This window comes from Pseudorasbora parva, chromosome 16 (assembly GCF_024679245.1).
Source record: "Pseudorasbora parva isolate DD20220531a chromosome 16, ASM2467924v1, whole genome shotgun sequence".
NCBI classification, from domain to species: Eukaryota; Metazoa; Chordata; class Actinopteri; order Cypriniformes; family Gobionidae; genus Pseudorasbora; species Pseudorasbora parva.
In genome coordinates, this window is record NC_090187.1 from 19,215,429 (window position 1) to 19,233,534 (window position 18,106).

General features: G+C 38.0%; 1 protein-coding gene across 2 annotated transcripts in view; it reads right to left on the minus strand.

Moving 5' to 3' along the window:
- tcf25 (transcription factor 25 (basic helix-loop-helix)) overlaps nt 1-14,594 on the minus strand; it is a 219,385-nt gene extending 204,791 nt beyond the window's left edge. For both annotated transcript variants that reach the window (XM_067419911.1, XM_067419910.1), the window contains exon 1: nt 14,293-14,594. In XM_067419911.1, coding sequence (XP_067276012.1) covers nt 14,293-14,457 — 165 coding nt within the window. In that variant the 5' untranslated portion in view covers nt 14,458-14,594. The remainder of the gene's footprint in view (nt 1-14,292) is intronic.
- Between the last annotated feature and the right edge of the window lie 3,512 nt (nt 14,595-18,106).

Genomic DNA, 18,106 nt, shown 5'->3' on the forward strand with positions numbered 1-18,106 from the left:
GAAATGTTGCAAAGAGCTCAGGGCTCGATACTGTACTCAGGTCAGCCCGTAATGCTGGACGTTTTAACCCATGCAGCATTATGTAACCTTGATAAGTCAGGTATACATCTCATTCTTTACTTTAGAGTATTTGATGTGAAGTATACCTTTAAATTGATTATGTAATTGACATTATACATTTACCTGATTGTTAATAAATTGTTAAACTTTGATTGATTCTGACTTGCTCTGGAATAATTCAGGTTGGATATAATTTCAACAAAGGGTTAAATGGAATAATTAAATGTGTACTTAAACTATTAAATATAAATGACCAAATAACCAATTGGCATTCTAACCTAAATTCTAAATTATGATTAAATGGAGTCAGATAACGAGGAATTGGAATAAAATCCCTTTTGCCCCGCTGAAAAGACGAACGCGCAGCGACCTTCAACTGCCGATCATTGGCCTCCATTGGGACGATTTGGGCAGCCTTACAATAACGACAATTTTCTCATGATCTCAAGAAAACAAAGGTTGTCGTGATCACAAGTTCATATTTTCTAAGTTACACAACTGAGCCAACAGGTAGCAGTATAGAACCAACTAACTGATGCGGTGCGGTATAGCATATCCACCATACTGTGTTATATTGGTCTAGATTGAACTGCAAGATTCTTGAAGACCTTTTGTGATCACTATAATTTGTGCATTAAGCAATTAATTTGTAACTAATTTGTAAATTAATAACTAATGTTTGCGTTCAGTGTGATACTAAACTTACTGGTTAATCATTTTGATGTCACCTTTTTGTGCATCTTTAAGATGCCATTTTAATCAGCAGCCTAAATAACCGTTAGTTTGCCACATTGTGTCACTCAATGCATCACATAAATGTAATGTATAGCCTTTGTAAAGATGTGTATAACAATTTAATTCAGTGATACTGTGTAATTAAAACTATTGTATTTTGTACATTTCTTTGTAGCAAACCACATACACAACTTCTCAAACAACATGTCAACTAGATTAAACGTGTTTTTATAAATATGGAGTACTGCACCTCTTTTTAATGGAAAAAGGCTAGAAGGAATGCACGATACACGTCACAGTCTATCCTACAGGATATTATAACAAACAAATTATGTATCATGTAATGCAATTTCAAACGAATAAGGAAAATAAAATGGATTGAATCGAAACTAAACGATTTTCACTTTCGATTTTCAGTGGGCACTCCCACTGCTTTTTTGATTATTTAAACATGTGAATTACACAAATAAAATTATGCGAAGCAAAGATTTTGCTGAAAGATCCAGTGCACGGTTTATTACCCGTTGATCAGATGCGAGTGAAAGATGGGTTCGTTGCTACAGCATCAGTAGACTACGGGTGCAGTGCAGTATTTCAGAATGAAACTCGTGATCACAAGAAAATTGTCAGCACAACTTGTTATCTTGAGATCTTGAGAACATTAACTTGTGATCACGATATAAGACAATTCAGGGCTTCAGTATCTTTCCATACTTGTAATGAGAAGTTTGTAAAGGTGTGCCTAAAATGTTTCCTAGGTCGCACAATGTCCTTGCATCCGCTCAGCTGCCTCCACAAACCAAGCGTTTTTTTTCTCCTTTGACGTAACACACACACTCATGGTTTAAACCAATAAGAGACAGAGATTAGGCGGGTCTTTGCCTCTGATTGGCTGTGGTCCAGACTCTGAACTGATATTCCATTTACATTTAATCATTTAGCAGACGCTTTTATCCAAAGCGACTTACAAAAAAAGGGTAGAGCAATAGAAGCAACGAAACAAACAAGGCCAACAACCTGTAAGAGCTGTAAGAAATCTCAATTAATTTGCACAGTACACAACTTTTTTTTATATAGCCAGCTACAACAAATACTCACGTACGGAAAATACAGAACACTGGATTTTGATAGCTATGATAACAACCCATTAGGACTAAGGCTGATGCCCCAACTGTTGTCGTTAATGCGGATTCAGTGGCCCAATGGGTTGGTTTTGTATGGCATTCTAGCTAAACGCGCAGCAATAGCTATCGACAGCAAAAACTCACGTACGCAAAATACAGAACACTGGATTTTGGTAGCTATGATAACTATGTAACATACCCGCCTGAAGGCACAAATCCGGATGAGAGACGTAGATATGATCAGTAAGTGCTATTCTGTATTGGTCAAGTGCAATAGGAAAAGTGAAATTGGAAAAGATGTGTCTTAAGATGTTTTTTAAAAATGGCTACAGACTCGGCAGCACGAATTGAGATCGGCAGGTCATTCCACCAGGTGGGAACGGTCCAGGAAAATGTCCGTGAGAGCGATTTCATGCCTCTTTGGGAAGGAACCACGAGGCGCCGCTCATTCGCAGAACGCAAGCTTCTGGAGGGTGTGTAAGTCTGAACAATTGAGTTTAGGTATATTGGTGCAGAACCAGTGGTTGTTTTGTAGGCGAGAACTAGAGCCTTGAATTTGATGCGAGCAGCCATTGGCAACCAGTGCAGTTTGATGAAGAGAGGCGTAACATGCGTTCTCTTCGGCTCATTAAAGACCACTCTCGCCGCTGCATTCTGGATCAGCTGCAAGGGTTTGATAGTGCATGCTGGAAGCCCAGCCAGAAGAGCATTACAATAATCCAGTCTGGAGAGAACAAGAGCTTGAACCAGGAGTTGTGCAGCCTGTTCTGATAGGAAGGGTCTAATCTTTCTAATGTTGTATAAAGCAAATCTGCAGGACCGGGCTGTTGCAGTAATGTGGTCAGTGAAGTTTAACTGGTCATCAATCACAACTCCAAGGTTCCTGGCTGTCCTTGATGGAGTTATGGTCGATGAACCAAGCTGAATGGAGAAATTTTGATGAAGTGCTGGGTTGGTTGAGAAAACAAGTAATTCTGGCTTTGCAAGATTGAGTTTAAGATGATGCTCTTTCATCCAGTCAGAAATGTCTGTCAGACAGGCAGCGATACGAACACTGACTGTAGGATCATCTGGTTGAAATGAGAAGTAGAGTTGAGTGTCATCAGCATAGCAGTGATAGGAAAAGCCATGTTTCTGAATGACGAAACCTAACGATGACATCTACATGGAGAAAAGAAGTGGTCCAAGGACTGAGCCCTGGGGAACTCCAGTAGCTAGATGATGTGACTTAGACACTACACCTCTCCATGACACCCTGTAGGACCTACCAGAGAGGTAAGACCTGAACCACTGGAGGGCAGTTCCTGAGATACCCATCATCTTAAGTGTTGACAGGAGGATCTGGTGGTTAACTGTGTCAAAAGCAGCAGACAGATCCAGCAGAATGAGCACTGAGGATTTGGAAGCTGCTTTTGCCAGTCTCAGTGCCTCAGTTACCGAGAGCAAGGCAGTCTCAGTCGAATGACCGCTTTTGAAGCCGGATTGGTTGTTGTCTAGGAGGTTGTCCCTTTCAAGAAACATAGAGAGTTGATTGAACACAACTCGCTCAAGGGTCTTTGCAATGAAAGGCAGAAGGGATACCGGTCGGTAGTTTTCTAAAAGTGCTGGCTTCAGAGAGGGTTTCTTAAGCAGTGGGGTTACCCGAGCCTGCTTAAATGCTGTGGGAAAGGTTCCCGTGTGAAGAGAAGTGTTGACAATGTGAGTGAGTGCAGGAGTGATTGAAGAAGAAATGGCCTGAAGGAGGTGTGTGGGTATAGGATCAAGAGGACAGGTAGTAGGGTGATTTGAAAGGATGAGTTTAGAAATATCTGCCTCGGAGAGCGGAGAGAAGGATGGAAGCGTGTTCGTGTTAGTTGTTGAGATGTGCTTGTCAGTTTGTGATGAGGAGAACTGTTTGCTGATGAGGGATGTTTTGTTTGTGAAAAATGATGCAAAGTCATCAGCTGTAAGAGTTGATGAAGGAGGGGGAGGAGGAGGACAAAGGAGAGAGGAGAATGTTTTAAAGAGTTTGCGAGAGTCAGAGCATTTGTTGATTTTGTTGTGGTAGTATGTTGTTTTAGCAGTGGAGACATTTGTAGAGAAAGAAGAGAGAAGAGACTGATACAAGGTAAGGTCAGTATAGTTTTTAGATTTCCGCCATTTCCTCTCTGCCGCCCTGAGTCCAGAGCGATGTTCACGGAGAACATCAGACAGCCAGGGGGCAGATGGGGTGGGGCGGGCTGGTCTGGATGAGAGGGGGCAAAAACTGTCTAAGGAGGATGTTAGAGTGGAGCAAAGTGTGTCGGTAGCACTGTTAGTGTCCAGTGCTGAGAACTGAGCAGGTGGAGGGAGTGAAGATGAAACCATAGTGGATAGGCGAGAGGGAGAGAGGAAGCGTAGATTACGCCGAAAGGTAATTTGTGTAGGAGTGCGTGTTGTATCAGGAGTCAGTATGAGGTTAAGAGTGATGAGAAAGTGGTCTGAGGTGTGTAATGGATAGGGATGGGTATCGTTAAGGTTTTAACGGTATTACTACTCTTATCGATACTGCTTATCGGTCCGGTACTTTAACGGTATTCTTATCGGTACTTTTTTTAGAGAATCGGAGATTTATATTATATATATATATATATATATATATATATATATATATATTATATATATATATATATATATATATATATATATATATATATATATATATATATATATATATATATATATATATATATATATATATATTCTAGTAATCAAATGTAAAATAACACTGCATGGTTTATCATAAATAGCCTAAATTAATGCTTATTAAAGCTGAATTTATTCATTCAAGAGCTGTGAGTGATTTTCTCTTTGCATTTGGTTGTTTAATTCGCAGTAATTCGTCAGCATGTTTATTTACACCGCTGCCTCTTTAGACAGATGTGCAGCTATATAGGCGACTGATAATAGGCAGATGCACTACATTTTCTCCCGACTGTATCCATAATAACTACGTCCATTTTAGACACAAACTGTGTTGTGTTTAAGAGACTCTCCAAGCCGGTCATTTTGAGATAGATGTTTGTGTACATTTGATCGTTTAGACGCGAGTGTGAAACCGAAAGTGTGATTTGCTCGTCTCGTTGCGGGCTGTTTCAGAGTGCGCGCGCTGACTTGGGAACAATCTCTTGCGGACATTTTTGTGGTTTTAATCGCTCTTTTTATTATTAAACGCATCCCACAACCAACAGTAGCTAGACTGAATTTTACAACAATCACTGATCGTGCTGATTCTGTCATTACGTTTGAGTTTAAGGGAGAAATGGCAGTGCTGCAAAGGGAATTAAGTTGCGCTAGACATAAATATTATTATTATAATCTTTGGAAGCCAAAATCTAAAATAAAATCAGACTATCACAGATCTAAAGTGTAACCAGGCTATGTTTGAATGTTCAGTTCTGTCCTCGGCTGTCGTTTGTGTCTCTCTCTCTCGCTCGCTCTCGCTCTCTCTCTCTCAGGTCACGTGTATTTTCAAAAGTACCGACAGCAGAACCGATAACGTCAGACCTTATCGATACAACGGCCTTTCAAAATTTAGCCCCGGGGCCCGTTTAGTACCGGTTTTCGGTACCCATCCCTATTAATGGAGTAACTAAAGTGTTGTCCGTGGAGCAGTTGCGTGTGTATACGAGGTCTAATTGGTTACCTGATCTGTGAGTAGCCGTAGTAGATACTAACTTAAGGTCAAATGAAGTCAGTAGAGTGCTGAAGTCTGCAGCTAGGTGTTTATCAAGATGGATGTTGAAGTCACCAAGCAGAATCAGTGGAGTGCCATCCTCAGGGAAGCTAGAAATTAACACATCCAACTCCTCCACAAAGTTACCGAGGTGACCTGGAGGACGATAGACCACTACCACATGGATTTTAACAGGGTGAGTAATAGTGATTGAGTGCGATTCAAATGAACTGGCCGGTAGAGATGGTAATGGATCAAATTTCCAATCATTTGAGATAAGCAAACCAGTACCCCCACCCCTCCCAATAGGCCGAGGAGTGTGTGAAAAAGTTAAAGGGGTACTTCAGCGCTGGGAAGATGAATCTGTATTTAAACTGGGTCATCAATGCAGTAGAAATGTGAAATTATTTTTGAATTTGGTGCCTCCTAGACCGAGAAAAGACCGAAAAATGTATTTTTGTCCCATGGGGATGAAAGACTACAATTCCCAGAATGCTTCGCTGCCCTGTGAAGCCATTCCAAAAAGCCACCAACTTCATTACTGTGACGGAGTTAGAGAAGACACTACAATTAAAAATTGAACGTGTCTGTTCAATATAATGAGTGAGTCACTGCGCGAGTATCACAGCACTGAGCACTAACTGCACGAGTGATGAGAGCTGAGGTAATCGCGACTACACTCGCGGCATACATTCACAACGCGAGTTCAGTCTGGCGTGTTTCAGTTTATGCATTTGCAAGCTTAACTTTCATAGAAATTAATTTGAGAAGTTAAAAGACTTACATTGCTCACCATATCTCTGTTTAAATGAGTGCCTGTAGCTGTGGGCTGAGCTCTCCCTGCAAGCTGAGTATTATCTCCCCATCCCCCATGTGCAGATTCAAAACATGCAGAAATGGCTCCCTCTGCTGGCTGTAGTCTTTAGCCTTTGGGCAAACATTCCTCCTATGATGCAAATATCGTCAATATGCATCATAGGAGGAATTTTTCCAGAAATAAAATGCATAAATCTCTTGTCTCAGGGGGATATGAGGGGGGAAAGCACAATCATTTGAATATACTCCAGGGTTTCTACTGATATAAAGCCATATGCTAATCGCTGAAGTAACCCTTTAAATTGGTTGAAAGGGCCAATTGTGGCAGTGTCCTCTGGCAGTGTCCTCTGGTTTGATCCAGGTCTCAGTTAGGGCCATGAGGCTGAGCTGAGAATGAGTCCCAATAGATGAAATGAAGTCTGCTTTGTTTACAGCAGACTGACAATTCCAGAGACCAATTGGAATAGAGAGTAAAGTAGCAGAGGATGTTAGGATATAGCGCAAATTATTAGGATTGCGGCGTCTCGTGCGTACAGAGCGTGAATTACGAGTGCTAGTAGTTATAGTTGAGATTTGAAAGCACATGGTGAATACAGATCAGAGAAAAGGCCAGATCGTAATTAGAAAAGAACCGAACACCAATAATGAAAGGAAGATGATACTCAAGTGCCTTGTCGGGGTCCTTGCTCGCGAGGAGTTGCACAGGGAAGAGTTGAAGTCTTTACACTCGTCGGTCTTCACACAAGGAGGGCTTCACACTGCCGCTTCCGCTACCGCGGGCTATCACGCTATTTATACTCACTTGAGTATCGTTATTGAAAGCAGCTGGGAACGCCCCCAACAAACTCACTCCCAACGTGGCAAAGACCAAACAAATGCTAACTCAACAAATGCTAACTCCCACACAAACCGCCAGAATACACCAAAACTACTGATACACACCACCACACCACTCGAAAAAACACTTATCCAACAACAAATTAACAAACAATCAAAAATGAGAAAAGTTACAAAAACTCACACAGTATTTTTCTATCAGTCAATCAATGCTTCACCTCTAGCCCACCTCTATTCCTGCTCCTAAGCACCAGAAAGCCTCTATTCCTGCTCCTAAGCACCAGAAAGTCAAACAGCATCAGCAAACTAAACACGACAGTTTGTGAGTCCATTTTACTGAAAGTAGGTGTGTGAGTGTGAGTGAGTGAGTCCTAAACTACGTCATTGTTAAGACAACCGCCTGTCAGTGTCAGCTCAGATGGCAGAAGAATCAAAACATCTAGGAATATACGTTTTAGGCTAATTTAAAAAAAAAAAGTCTTACGTTATTACCATTAAAGTAAAAGAGTCCTATACTCACGTTGTCAAGGAAACCACCAAAACAAAATCGTTGATGTTCGTTTGTAATCTTCCTTTGAAGACACTGCATACTGCAAAAAATGTTTTTCTTACTTAGTATTTTTGTCTTGTTTCTAGTCAATTTAAAAAAAAATCTTACATTAAGAAACATTTACTAGACAAGTAAAAAATTGTCGTCTTGGGAAAAAAATAACTCAATTAAGAGTTTTTGCTTAAAATAAGAAAAAATCTGCCAGTGGGGTAAGTAAAATAATATTGTTTTAAGATAGCAAAAAAAAAATTTGAGTAATTTTTTCCCAAAACAAGACCCTTACTTTTGCTTGTCTAGCAAATACTTCTTCATGTAAGAATTTTTCAATGTTTGGACTAGAAACAAGACAAAAATACTAAGAAAGAAAAGCATTTTTTTGCATTGTAACAACTCCCTCATCTACGGTAACGCTTAACGTAAACCCAGTCGGCGTCACTACTGTGATTGTGCAATGTTTTATTATATTCCAAATATAATCTCTTTGAGAACGATATTTGCTGATATATCTGCAGTCCTACTTGAACGCTAAAGTTATTACCCATAATTATATATATATATATATATATATATATATATATATATATATATATATATATATATATATATATATATATATATATATATATATATATATATAGTGCTGGGCAACGCAAAAAAAATGTAATCACAATTAATCGCATGATTTTCTGTAATTAATCGCAGTATGGGCTAATAAATTCAATAATGAATACAAAAGTGCTGCTAAATGAACAAGTGTGCAATAACATATGGTTTGCAAACTCTTTAAACAAATAAGGTGATTTTTACAGCAGTTAAAAGTTAGTAACAGTTACAATATTTCTTGTAAATATCAACTTAAAACATTAATTTAATCAAAATAAATTAAATTGGTGGTATACATATTGATTCTGTAATAATATTCTCATCAGTGTTCTGTCAGCTTTTATATAGGCCTACTTAAATCTGCAAATTTGTGATATTCACCCCAGGGCGTTATTTAATTTTATAAAGGCCTTTTTTTTTAATCTTATTAAATGTATGCATCATCTTTCATGTTAAATTCTTACATTTGATTAATAAATTCAGGTATAATAGTAAAAACACTATAGGCTGTTACCAATCAAATTAAATAATTTAAACTGCAAAAAATACAGCTGCAATAAATAATGTTAATAAGATTGATGTTCTAAATAAAACATGAAATCATACTTTTAAACATAACCGCCAATAGGGGGCAGCAAGAGATTGTCTTCATAAGTGAGTCATTGAGTCTATTATTCAAATGATTCATTCAAAACACTGAATCATTTAGTTACAAAACACTGCGCTGAGTGTTGCTTTCCTCTGGAACTATTTTTGTCGGTGAAATCATGGGTGAAATGGAACAAAAAAGGTTGTTTGGATCTAAAATGTAAGCAACTTGATATTAATTAGGCTACTTTCTTTATTGAACTAGGCTACACCATTCATGCTTCACAATTCACGATTGCAAAGTCGACTTGTGCTATTAACAATATCATAAATCATAAATATCAACAACTACAAAAAAAAACAAGAGTTTTACCCCAGTATGTTTCTTTGGTGAGTTCATATTGCTGCTCGCTTGTTTTGATTTCTCCACGAATGTCTCTCACAAAGAGACAGGCAGCGCGAGCCTGCCCTCAACGCGACTTGTTAACGTACCAGAGGCAGAGACACACTCATCAATCGCTGTTTACATTGAATAGAATAAAAACAACAAAAAAATCTGAATCATTCTCGCGCTTCTGGTTATTTGTCCCAGACAAAGAATGTCAAGCCCTTGGCTTAGGCTACAGACAGCCCTGTATTCTCCCATGACCAATGGTTTGTCTGTATGTGTATTCAGAGGCAGTGAGCAACGGCCTTTCAATAATAAATAACTACGTTAATGCGCAATAAAATAATTATCGGCATTAATTAATTAATGCGTTAACTTGCCCAGCCATAATATATATACATATTACAAAATTACAACATACACATATTATATATCTATATATATATCTATATATATATATACACATGTATACATATATGTGGTGAAGGGGGCGTGGTTCTGCGAGGTCTGCAGCAGGAGAGAGCGCTCAGAGCGGAGCGGCAGGTAAGTAGGTCAACCAACTGATGTCACATACGGACTACTTGGATAATGTTTTTATTCCCTTTCTAGACATGGACAGTAAAGTGGGCATTGACTAAATGCTCTGGGACTAAAATGTAAAATATCTTAAACTGTGTTCCGATGATGAACAGAGGTCTTACGGGTGTGGAACGACATTAGCGTGAGTCATTAATGACATCAATTTCATTTTTGGGTGAACTAACCCTTTAAGCTGTCAACACTGGAAACTCCGACAGCACTCCACTTCACATATAAAACCATTTTATTAAACTGTATAAATAAATGTATTTTATTCACAAGTTTCGTGCTTGTTTGTTCGTTTATTTTTTATCCGTTGCACCGATTTCTGAATATTGCTTTAAAATTATACATGCCACCACTTTGTGCACTCTTACGATATCTGCGATGTAACTGGAAAACAAACTAATAAACAGTGTTGCCACAGTTACTTTGAAAAAGTAATCTGATTACTGATTACTCCTTTAAAAAGTAACTTAGTTACTTTTAAAATCAAGTAATCTGTAAAGTAACTAAGTTAGATTACAAGTTACTTTATTAGTAACATTCAGCAGTTGCCGACAACACCGCTGCCACCTCAAACTAGAAATGACAACCGTTTTTGGCAACACACTTTATTGCATTTATGCCCGACCCTGACGGCCCGACTTTTTTACGCCCCCTTTTTTAGGCTTCTCCTTCGTTTTATATTTATTTTAATAATTAAAATGAACAATGAGATGTGCTGGTGGAAACAACTTGAGACCATAGCTTGCGCCACTGTCAAGATATGGCTCGCGCAGGGTTAGAGTCTGTGTCTTCAGTGCAGCTGCTAGAGTTATGGCCTTTTTACAACTGGTTCCTTCATTCGTTTTCTCTGACCAGCTAGACCTATCTATCTGATAGCGAAATGACCAGGAGTAGGCCTAAATGCCTTCCGAGAGTCTTTCCAGACGTATTTAATTCCAATCACCCAAACAAACCAATTCAGAAGGTGCATGAAAGCATTTCAAACTAAACCGGACAAATGTAAATGTATCTGGTTGTTTAAACCAAATGTGTAAATTTTACTCCTGGCAAATAATTAAAAAATAAATGTGTGAGAGCGTGTTATGTTGTAGTCAGATAGATATGATGGTGCTACTGCAACATCGCTGCAAATGAGTAAAGCAAGCCAACTAGGGCTGGGACAACGCGTCAACGTCATCGATGACGTCGACGCAAAAAATACGTCGACGCAAAATATGCGCGTCGATTCGTCAGACTCAAAATAAAGATGGCGGCGCCGGAGAGTAGTAGCAACCATAGATGTACATAATAAAGTATATTATGTAATTAAGTATATTATTTATTATGTATATCTATGGTTGCAACACGAGTGGCTCCTCAGACTTTCAGAAGTGCAAGGCTTGCGGGTTGGCCACAGTCTATGGGGTTGGCGCGCGGTGCGCACGGAGCATCACAGGCATGCGCGCACGCGTTTTGTTGTCACGGCTACATAAACAAATTTCTGCACACAGGAAGACAGATGTTTTGGTAATATTTGATGTATTTTAATCACAAAAACAAACGTTTGCATCAAGTGAAAGCATCGGACACATTGGCTACGTTACCTACATAATAAGCTGTTTTAAATGTAAAATGTTCAATGTCTAATCGCGCTGATGTGACCGAGGGTATCCATCCTCTAAGTGAGCAGTTTCATCCCAGGACTATTCCGGTTTTAAACGGAATATTGGCGCCCATAATGCACTCTACATGTAACTGTTTTCACTGTCATGCCGCGGATGCGCGTGGCGTTTCTGTTGCGGGTCAGCCACGGGGCTGTGTGGCGTTTTCTCTGCTTTTGCACACTAGAAGCGTGCTAGACGCGACGCTGCTGCTGCTATTGATGCGGAGGGAAGCCCTATTCCTAATGTTAAACATAAATAGCCTACTGATACAGCAAAGACAACGTCGGGAGTAGCCACATATCTATGGTATTGACGGCAAAATAGGCTACAGAATATTTCGTTCTGTTGACAGTTGCAATATTTCAAAATCGATAATTGTCGTTTTTTATTACAATTAGGCCTATATCTGCATTTATGTAAACCTACAGACTTTCAAACATGAAAATGTAATTTAATAATATGTATTCGTGTCAAAATGATATATAAACATCTTTTCCTATTCTATTTTGCCTGGAGACGCTGCCAACACACGTGAAAAATAGGCGCTCTTCTATTTCTAGCATGCACGCGGTTTCCGCGCGTCACAGGCAGTGTGCAAACTCCAACCTGTTAACAAGGGAGCCGAAACAAAAACGGACACGCCACACAGCCGAGACGCTCACGCTTGCAGTGTGTCCCTGGATTTGATTAACCAACTTGTTGAGATTTAATCGATGGGCATAGCCTGTAGGCTGAGTTGCATACATAGAAAAATCGTATAATATGTTTCTTTGTTGTAGGTTAATACTTAGTTATTTGTGTGTGTGTGTGTGTGTGTGTGTGTGTGTGTGTGTGTGTGTGTGTGTGTGTGTGTGTGTGTGTGTGTGTGTGTGTGTGTGTGTGTGTGTGTGTGTAGCCTACTTTATGTTTTCAAAGTTTTATTGAATGCATTGCTCTTGTATAGTCTTACTTTGGAATTTTAAGAGCAATAAACATATATTGCAATGTTAAGGAATTCGTTTTTTCATTCAGATAATTAAATCAACATGTATAAATTGCTATTAGGCAATTAATGGGGAGATAATCGGTAATCGAATCGAATCGTAACCGAATCGGACAGGAAAAACGAATCGTTAGATTAATCGATGCATCGAAAAAATAATCGCTAGATTAATCGTTTAAAAAATAATCGTTTATCCCAGCCCTAAAGCCAACGCATATGGCCGTAAATTAAACTTTAAAATAAGTCACACAAAACACAATCATCTTCAATATAAATTAATAAGACTAAATGATCTTACCAGTGCTTAGGTCGCTCTCTCTCATATTGCGAACTTTGAATTTGAAATGGGCTGCTGAATAAAATGCTGGAATCTTTTGCTTTGATGTGAACTCCGTTAAATGAGCATATACCGCGGGAATTGAAGATCGGATTTATATTAATTTTGCTGAAGTGTAAGGTAGGCTATAAGACAACCTGCATGTACTTTTTTTTTTTTTTAGATTGTGTAGCCCGTTTCGGGTTTTTTGAGCGCCGTTGCGAGCAGTAGGCTAATCTATCAGCCTGCCTCAGCTTGTCAAAAACGCCTTTGTGGTGTTATAATAACTAGCCTACTTTGTTTTTAATGTCAAAGTAGTTATATTTTCGTTTCGTTCATTTAGAAAAATGTTTAGAGCAATGTTTTGTTTGTTAAATAAAGTTTTATTTTTTTTATGTGATGACCCAGTGAGTTAACCGCATGTTTAATAGCCTAGTCTCTCAAACCAACTTTTGAATTGTCTTGCCTATATAAACTTTAATTTAACAAACAAAATATTGCTCTGAACATTTTTCTAAATTAGGTTAATAAAGAAACGAAAAATAACTACTTTGACATTAAAAACAAAACTGAACTATTTTAATGGCTGCAACAATGTAAAAAAAATTTTTTTTTAAATAAAAAACAGGCTCAGCCGAACTCGGGCTGAGAATTTTGATAAGCTGTCGGTTTTTACTAAGGAAAATGACTAAAATAGTAACTCACAGTGACTTGGATAAGTAACTTTAATCTGATTACTGGTTTGGAAATAGTAACGGGTTAGATTACTCGTTACTGGAAAAAAGTTACTATGTAACGCGTTACTGGCATCACTGCTAATAAAGAACACCAGTTTTTAATTTACATGTTGATTTTAATTCCCCTATTGTTATATAATAAACCGTATTTAGTTCAATTACATCAGAACTAACTAATTAAATTACAGGAAGAAAAAATAGAGTAATCGCTTACTTTTTCAAGGTGAAAGTAATTATATTACAGTAACTATTTACACCCAACACTGCTTGAGAGGGCGTTGTTGTCCACTTTTTAACTAGAAAACTCGTTTTTACGAATTACGAAAACGTGAAGACAGCATGTTGAAAAGGTTTCACGTTTTGTGAACTACACGCATGAAGCATAATATGTTGACGACAAACACTAAATCACACATAATTACTATGGTATTTTGCACATTTATTCCAAAAAGCTTTAGACTAAATATCCTGGTACGTAAGTTAAGTTCCATGCCACTTCAGGCACATTCAAGTAACTTAACGTTCCCATTAAGTTATCATGTAACGTTAACGTTAGTAATCCTTCAATACCACATCAAAGTACCATCTGATCCCACCTCAGTACCATATAATCATAAATGCCAGATGTTACCAGCTCAAATATGTTGCTGATGTTCTTCTGCGTATGGGCTGTTTGTGTGTTACTCTTCATCTGCTCGTCTACATCTGTGTCATCTTCCTCAGTAAGTTTCAGCGCGTGTAAAGCGGCCTGAGCGCGCTGCTCGCCCTTCAGCCTACGCAGAGCACGACTCGACATGATGAAAGTCAAATCAACTCTAATACTCAGCTATCAATAATCTCGAGCCCAGATATATCGGATATATCATAAACTTGTGGCTGTTCTAGAGCAGACGCTGTAGTCATTTGGAAACATGTGACGTCACCTTAAACGGAAGTGGGTGTATTAAAAAGTTGGCGACCCGGATATATACCTTGTACTATTGATTTATACCATTTTTTTACAGTCTATGATTTATACCTATGATTTATACCTTGTTTTACCCTTTGGTTTTTCCTAATTTATTATTTTAATTATTATTTTTATTATTATTATTATTATTATTATTATTATTGTTGTTGTTGTTGTTGTTGTTATTATTATTATTTAAACAGATGTAATGAATCCTTTTAAAAGTAAGATGGGTTACAATCGGTTACAATAATACGAGAGAACGGACCTTTCACAATTCATCGCAGAATATGAACCCTTTTTCTTAATAATTCCACAGTGTTCTGGTGACGTGGACTATGAATTAATATAAACAACAAAAAGTTACAACTGCTTCGGCCAAATTAAGACGTCAGATATGAGATAGTACCATAGTACTCGCAGCTTATGAGCATGCTTTTGAGCCACCGAGCGCCCTCTGCATGTCACAATTAAGACTGTAGCTTTTAGTACAGCTATTAAATATTTTTGACTCTCCGTCACCCTGTTTTTGTCTCAAGTTTTCTTCTGTGAGAGAGCCTGGCTATGTTCTAAATGGCATACTATCATACTTTTACTATTTTTGCAGTAGTATGTAGCCTATACTGCATGTGCACATTACATGGAATACATATGGAATTGGCCTACTATTTGCCAGCATCTACAAACTAAAACTAAAGAACACTGAAATTAGTATGGATGGAATCTGCATTCAGAATGGAATACCATACAACTCTTAGAGGTGTGTGTACGCATGGTTTTATAAATAAGATTTTTTTTTTTTTTTTTTTTTTTTTTTTTTGCCGAACACAATTTATTGATCTGCTATATCATGTTGGAACATATGTCAGGGATGTAGTGTTAGAGGTCATTTTACATTTTTTATAACAAGGTTTGGAAGGAAGGAAAATTACCAGGATGTTGGAAGCAAGCAGTGTACCCATCAGGAAACCAGGAAAAGATTCCACCAATCCATCTAAATATAGACCAATAGTATTGACATCTCACATGTGTAAAATTATGGAACATATGATAACAGACAGATGAACATATTATTCAGAAGCAGATGTATCTGAGCGACAAGTAATAATCACACTTGGTCCGACTACGCCACCGGGGCTTTAATACTACACATAAGATAATGAATAAAGAACAGGGAAAAGAACAGCTCAAATGGTATCTTAACATCAGAACCCCCAATTTCTATTATATAAGGTCAGCCAAGCCTGCGGGGAGAAAAGAGAAGTCACTAGGCCAAAGACCCACAGCCTGAAGAGCACACATTACACGTGCATAAATGTACACAAACCAACAAATGTAGAAGTAGCAGTGCATACTGCAAATAACTACACTCCCAATATCCATGCAGTTCTGGAAACCTCACACCACACGCAGAAGACCCCAGAAGAAAAGCACTCCCACACAGGTTGGTTCCTAAAAAAGAGAGACATGGTGTTAAAACTCCTTTCAATGTACACACATAAACCCATAGCGGTTGATACAATTGATATACAATTGATTTAAAAAAAAACAGCTTAACTTATAAAAAATAAATAAATAATAAGCAAAAAAGCAGTGCCTAGACATCAAAGGGTCGATATGCATAAAACTCCACAAAGAAATCTGTCAAACAGAAAAACACAAACAACACTTAAAAATCAATAAAAATAAACAGTACAAACACAAAATAAAACACCTGTCACGGCGCAAAGCTATCAGCATTGTGGCCACTCAAAACACACAAAAATGATAAATATACCAAACCTAATACCAACATACCCCTGCCGTAATCCAAGAGTGGACTAACAACGTGGCGCATAGAGTCAATCAATCAATAAATCAACTTTATTTATATAGCGCTTTTACAATGACGATTGTTTCAAAGCAGCTTCACAGTGTTAAACAGGACAATATTGCAACAACATTTGATTTGGCTGTACAGTCGTTCTGGAGAAAACAGTGATGTTTGCTTATTTTAATTTATCATAGAGCTACAATGTTGGCAGATCAGTATTATAATTTATAGAATTAAATAAGACCTTTTTCATTTTTATTTGTATATTTAGTTGAATAATTTGAATAATATTTTTTGTCCCCAACTGAGCAAGCTAAGCCAAAGGTGACAGTGGCAAGGAACCATCAGGGCATGATGGAGAAAAATAAACCTTGGGAGAAACCAGGCTCAGTCGGGGTGACAGTTCTCCTCTGGCCTATTATCAAACAGTGTATGATTATTATTCTGGCAACCTTACAGGTCAGAAATCATATTAGATCGGAATATTCAAAATTTCTGGGTATCACGCAAGAGACGGGATTATTTAGGATGGCACGTCGATTACTATACTTAAGTTCCCGAGATGGGCGTGGCATAACCGTTAAAAATGGCAGATGGGAGACGAATTTCTGCTGTGCCAGGTGTTTTATTAGTTTTTATTCCACAACAATTTAATTGTCTTGTCTTGTCGTTAAAGTAGTACATATTTACATAAATTCATAATCATTTGAAGCATATTTGTGTATTTTAAACACATCGAAAATCGCATCTAGTTGACCATCATTCCAGAATAGTGGGCAAGCTGACTATATAGATAGTGTAGTAAAAGTAGCTATTCAATAGGATCATGTATGGCTGAAAACTATTGCCATTTTAGTCTTTAAGCAGCCTTTATTTTCTTTATTGTCCTACATTATGCATTTATTGTGAATATGATTAGCCTATAAACTATATGTTTTTGTGTTGTGCTGTGCTGTTATGCCAGTGATTCTATCATTTTCTGGGACCGGGAAATGACTGTAATGGTTATAGTGTTAAAATAACATTTTCCAAAGACGCACAAAAGTATGAACCTGGCGTCCTCGATTCTTTCCGACAACAAAGCACCTGAAAACAACAAGCTCGTAATCACGACTTTTAAGGTGGGAAGAAGGAAACTTCCGATAGCACGTGAAGGCAGCATTAGTGTGGATGCCACTCTTTTTATGATGTAACGAGTACATCAGGTGTTATGGGAAATGTTCCTGGTTCCGGCTGACCTAGTTAATGCAGCTTAACAATCAGTCAATTGATTTGAATAATAATTAAAAAAAACAAATTATATGTGTATGCCATAGTAAAGAGATGCATTTTTAGTTTAGATTTAAACTGACAGAGTGTGTCTGCTTCCCGAACAATGCTAGACTGTTCCAGAGTTTAGGTGCTAAATAGGAAAAGGATCGACCGCCTGCAGTTGATTTAGATATTCTAGATATTATCAACTGGCAGAGTTTTGAGACCGCAATAGACGTGATGGAGTATAATGTGTTAAGAGCTCGCTTAACGGGGGGGGGGGGGGGGGGGGGGGGGGTGAAACACTCAGTTTCAGTCAATCTCATGTCAATCTTGAGTACCTATAGAGTAGTATTGCATCCTACATATCTCCGAAAAGTCTTTAGTTTTATTATATTTATAAAAGAAATATGGGCTTTACCGAGTCTTTCC